Source organism: Ranitomeya variabilis, chromosome 2 (assembly GCF_051348905.1).
Source record: "Ranitomeya variabilis isolate aRanVar5 chromosome 2, aRanVar5.hap1, whole genome shotgun sequence".
NCBI classification, from domain to species: domain Eukaryota; kingdom Metazoa; phylum Chordata; class Amphibia; order Anura; family Dendrobatidae; genus Ranitomeya; species Ranitomeya variabilis.
The window spans coordinates 182,953,608-182,959,607 of NC_135233.1; the positions used below are offsets into that span (position 1 = coordinate 182,953,608).

Genomic DNA, 6,000 nt, shown 5'->3' on the forward strand with positions numbered 1-6,000 from the left:
GGTCTATATGATAGAAAATACCCAAGTGTGACACCATTCTAAAAACTGCACCCCTCAAGGTGCTCAAAACCACATTCAAAAAGTTTATTAACCCTTCAGGTGTTTCACAGGAATTTTTGGAATGTTTAAATAAAAATGAACATTTAACTTTTTTTCACACAAAATTTAATTCAGCTCCAATTTGTTTTATTTTACCAAGGGTAACAGGAGAAAATGGACCCCAAAAGATGTTACACAATTTGTCCTGAGTACGCCGATACCCCATATGTGGGGGTAAACCACTGTTTGGGCGCATGACAGAGCTCGGAAGCGAAGGAGCGCCATTTGACTTTTCAATGCAAAATTGACTGGAATTGAGATGGGACGCCATGTTGCGTTTGGAGAGCCACTGATGTGCCTAAACATTGAAACCCCCCACAAGTGACACCATTTTGGAAAGTAGACCCCCTAAGGAACTTATCTAGAGGTGTGGTGAGCACTTTGACCAACCAAGTGCTTCACAGAAGTTTATAATGCAGAGCCGTAAAAATAAAAAATCATATTTTTTCACAAAAATGATATTTTCGCCCCCAATTTTTTATTTTCCCAAGGGTAAGAGAAGAAATTGGACCCCAAAAGTTGTTGTACAATTTGTCCTGAGTACGCTGATACCCCATATGTGGGGGTAAACCACTGTTTGGGCGCATGGGAGAGCTCGCAAGGGAAGGAGCGCCGTTTGACTTTTCACTGCAAAATTGACAGGAATTGAGATGGGACGCCATGTTGCGTTTGGAGAGCCACTGATGTGCCTAAACATTGAAACCCCCCACAAGTGACACCATTTTGGAAAGTAGACCCCCTAGGGAACTTATCTAGAGGTGTAGTGAGCACTTTGACCCACCAAGTGCTTCACAGAAGTTTATAATGCAGAGCCGTAAAAATAAAACATTTTTTTCCCACAAAAATTATATTTTAGCCCCCAGTTTTGTATTTTCCCGAGGGTAACAGGAGAAATTGGACCCCAAAAGTTGTTGTCCAATTTGTCCTGAGTACGCTGATACCCCATATGTGGGGGGGAACCACCGTTTGGGCGCATGGGAGGGCTCGGAAGGGATGGAGCGCCATTTGGAATGCAGACTTAGATGGAATGGTCTGCAGGCGTCACATTGCGTTTGCAGAGCCCCAAATGTACCTAAACAGTAAAAAAACCCCACAAGTGACACCATTTTGGAAAGTAGACCCCCTAAGGAACTCATCTAGATGTGTTGTGAGAGATTTGAACCCCTAAGTGTTTTACTACAGTTTATAACGCAGAGCCGTGCAAATAAAAAATATTTTTTTTTCCACAAAAATTATTTTTTAGCCCCCAGTTTTGTATTTTTCCAAGGGTAACAGGAGAAATTAGACCCTATATATTGTTGTCCAATTTGTCCTGAGTACGCTGATACCTGATATCTGGGGGGAACCACCGTTTGAGCGCATGGCAGAGCTCGGAAGGGAAGGAGCATCATTTGCAATGCAGACTTAGATGGATTGGTCTGCAGGCGTCACATTGCGTTTGCAGAGCCCCTAATGTACCTAAACAGTAGAAACCCCCCACAAGTGACCCAATATTGGAAACTAGACCCCCCAAGGAACTTATCTAGTTGTGTTGTGAGAACTTTGAACCCCCAAGTGTTTCACTACAGTTTATAACGCAGAGCCGTGAAAATAAAAAAATAAAAAATTTCCCCCAAAAATTATTTTTTAGCCCCCAGTTTTGTATTTTCCCAATGGTAACAGGAGAAATTGGACCCCAAAAGTTGTTGTCCAATTTGTCTTGAGTACGCTGATACCCCATATGTTGGGGGGAACCAACGTTTGGGCGCATGGGAGGGCTCGGAAGGGAAGGAGCGCCATTTGGAATGCAGACTTAGATGGAATGGTCTGAAGGCGTCACATTGCGTTTGCAGAGCCCCTAATGTACCTAAACAGTAGAAACTCCCCACAAGTGACACCATTTTGGAAAGTAGACCCCTTAAGGAACTCATCTAGATGTGTTGTGAGAGCTTTGAACCCCCTAGTGTTTCACTACAGTTTATAACGCAGAGCCATGCAAATAAAAAATATTTTTTTTTTCCACAAAAATTATTTTTTAGCCCCTAGTTTTGTATTTTCCCAAGGGTAACAGGAGAAATTGGACCCCAAAAGTTGTTCTCCAATGTGTTCCGAGTACGCGGATACCCCATATGTTGGGGTAAACCCCTGTTTGGGCGCACGGGAGAGCTTGGAAGGGAAGAAGCACTGTTTTACTTTTTCAACGCAGAATTGGCTGGAATTGAAATGGGACGCCATGTCACGTTTGGAGAGCCCCTGATGTGCCTAAACAGTGGAAACCCCCCAATTATAACTGAAACCCTAATCCACATACACCCCTAACCCTAATCCCAATGGTAACCCTAACCACACCTCTAACCCAGACACACCCCTAACCCTAATCCCAACCCTATTCCCAACTGTAAATGTAATCCAAACCCTAACCCTAACTTTAGCCCCAACCCTAACCCTAACTTTAGCCCCAACCCTAAATGTAGCCCTAACCCTAGCCCTAGCCCTAACCCTAGCCCTAGCCCTAACCCTAGCCCTAACCCTAACCCTAGCCCTAACCCTAATGGGAAAATGGAAATAAATACATTTTTTAATTTTTTTTTATTTTTCCCTAACTAAGACTACGTTCACATTAGCGTTTTGCGCCGCAGCGTCGGGCGCCGCAGCGTCGCCGCATGCGTCATGCGCCCCTATATTTAACATGGGGGCGCATGGACATGCGTTGCACTTGCGTTTTGCGATGCATGCGTCACTGCGGCGCACGCGTCATGGCGCAGAGGACGCAGCAAGTTGCATTTTTTGTGCGTCCAAAATCAAGCAAAAAAGGACGCATGTGTCGCAAAACGCAGCGTTGTGCATGCGTTGTGCATGCGGTGTTCCTGCGTTGTGCGTTGCATCGCCGACGCTGCGGCGCACAACGCAAATGTGAACGTAGCCTAAGCGGGTGATGAAGGGGGGTTTGATTTACTTTTATAGCGGGTTATTTAGCGGATTTTTATGATTGGCAGCCGTCACACACTGAAAGACGCTTTTTATTGCAAAAATATTTTTTGCGTTACCACATTTTGAGAGCTATAATTTTTCCATATTTGAGTCCACAGAGTCATGTGAGGTCTTGTTTTTTGCGGGACGAGTTGACGTTTTTATTGGTAACATGTTCGGGCACGGGAGATTTTTTGATCGCTTTTTATTCCGATTTTTGTGAGGCAGAATGACCAAAAAACAGCTATTCATTAATTTCTTTTGGGGGAGGCGTTTATACCGTTCCGCGTTTGGTAAAATTGATAAAGCAGTTTTATTCTTCGGGTCAGTACGATTACAGCGATATCTCATTTACATCATTTTTTTATGTTTTGGCGCTTTTATACGATAAAAGCTATTTTATAGAAAAAATAATTATTTTGGCATCGCTTTATTCTGAGGACTATAACTTTTTAATTTTTTCGCTGATGATGGTGTATGGCGCCTCGTTTTTTGCGGGACAAGATGACGTTTTCAGCGGTACCATGGTTATTTATATCCGTCTTTTTGATCGCGTGTTATTCCACCATTTTTTACGGTGTTCACTGAAGGGGTTAACTAGTTATGTAGTTTTATAGGTGGGGTCGTTACGGACGCGGCGATACTAAATATGTGTACTTTTATTGTTTGATTTTTTTTAATTTAGATAAAGAAATTTATTTATGGGAATAATTTTTTTTTTTTATTTATTTATTTAGGATTTTTTTTTTTTTTTTTTTTTTTTTTACACATGTGGACATTTTTTTTTTTACTTTTTTACTTTGTCCCAGGGGGGGACATCACAGATCGGTGATTTGACAGTGTGCACAGCACTCTGTCATATCACCGATCTCACTGACAGGGCTGCAGGCTTACCAGCGTCTGCTCTGAGCAGACACTCGGTAAGCCACCTGCTTCCCTGCAGGACCCGGATGCCGCGGCCATCTTGGATCCGGGACCTGCAGCGAGGAAGGAGGTAGGAGACCCTCGGAGCAACGCGATCACATCGCGTTGCTCCGGGGGTCTCAGGGAAGCACGCAGGGAGCCCCCTCCCTGCGCGATGCTTCCCTATACCGCCGGTACACCACGATCATGTTTGATCGCGGTGTGCCGGGGGTTAATGTGCCGGGGGCGGTCCGTGACCGCTCCTGGCACATAGTGCCGGATGTCAGCTGCGATAGTCAGCTGACACCCGGCCGCGATCGGCCGCGCTCCCCCCGTGAGCGCGGCCGATTGTGCTGGACGTACTATTCCGTCCTTGGGAAGTAGGGCCCACCCCACATGGACGGAATAGTACATCCAATGACAGAAAGGGGTTAAAGATGGTCAAGCAATACCGGGCTGACTAAACCAGTGTACTTCCTAATTCCTCTGCAACCTTCAACTATTCGGTATCAAAACTGGACACCTGGCATGAGCTGTCCCTCTAAGCCTTGAAGGTGTTGTGCAATTGAATGGGGTACCCGAACCTGAACTTATGTAACTGTTCGACTAGACCAAAACATTCAGGTGTTCTCTCATCTCTAGTCAGAATGTCATGTATCTGTGTTTATAAGGAACTTATTTATATGTCTGTATACATTTTTGGTGCAACTAATTATATAGATTTTTTTTTCAGATTTTTAAGAACATTTTGATGTGAGATGTGTACTGTACATCACATGTGACTAAGACACCTCAACTCAACTTATGACTCCCAGCCATCACCAGAATTACCTCTATACTGCAGGAAGGACAATGCTTCATGTAACCTCTAAGGACAATGTAGAAAAACAAAAGTTGCACAATAGTGGAACATAAGCAGAGGCATGAATTTCATTTTTAGCAGATTGAAAAATCAGTAGTTTAAGGTGGTTGATATGTATAAAACATTTATGCAATAATAGCGAATGTAATAATTCATGCTCGACTCTTACAAGCTAACCTTCCACACTTACCTAAAAGGTTTGAATTGTGTTTGCTTTTTTAGGGTCTTGGAAAACCAGATTGTTTTATACCATTGCCACAATTGCTGATTTACTGTTTTAACTTCTATTTTAGTACTTGGAAATGTGTTTAATGTTTGTGGACATGTGTTTTAAAGGTGGACCTGGCTTTATTTAAACATCCTTAAATGTTAAAAAAAAAAAAAAAAGTTAAATAATTTCAAGTCTACAATCATATTTACAGTAGGTAAATTAGTATGTTTGAAACTTTTTCTAAAAACAGGATTCTTGAAGCTTTCATTCTGGAATTAACGTTAATATTCAGTAATTACCATTATGATTATTTCAAAATGCAAAGTAGTTTTTGTTAGCATTCGGTCATTTTCTTAGGTAGGTAAAGAACAGGAAGCAGCACTGGCAATTTGAAAGTGAGGGTGCACCTCTCTAAGGACTTGATCCAACAGTCATTAATAGTCAACAGTTATGCTGCACAGCCACTGAAATTAAACTAAGTTTCATTTGTCGTATTTGTCATTTTCTTAAATGCTACAAAACAGAAATTAGATTTAGGTATGGTTTTTTTTTCTATAATCAAAATTATAAAACAGTACAATTATTTTCTAATGACTTTATCATATGAAATGTAGCACATCTAAATGGCTGTAAAGTCAAAAGGTGGTAGAAAATGAGAATTCTGGTTATGGCAATCTACTAGATTCTATTGCAGAAATACGGTAGTTATTATTCTATGCACAGTGTTGAATACTCTTATCTATTGCATTAACTAGGCAAAAAAGGTGTTATGTTAAGTATATGTCCATGGTGCTTAAAGTATATTGTAACGTTCAAATCTCTTCATAATCCCAAATACTGGCACTAATCACTAACACTATTCACAAAACATAACATTTGGTAAAACAGGCAAGTACATTGTAAGAAAATAGTTGTGCATTTTATTTCTTTTTTAATGGCTATAGTTAATCGTGGTAGTAATAATATTTTTTTATAG

General features: G+C 41.4%; 1 protein-coding gene across 1 annotated transcript in view; it reads left to right on the top strand.

Moving 5' to 3' along the window:
• The window catches only part of THBS2 (thrombospondin 2), a 471,688-nt gene extending 466,504 nt beyond the window's left edge, over positions 1-5,184 (top strand). Inside the window, exon 22 of the mRNA XM_077283271.1 lies at positions 4,685-5,184. Coding sequence (XP_077139386.1) covers positions 4,685-4,692 — 8 coding nt within the window. The 3' untranslated portion in view covers positions 4,693-5,184. The remainder of the gene's footprint in view (positions 1-4,684) is intronic.
• Positions 5,185-6,000: the final 816 nt, after the last annotated feature.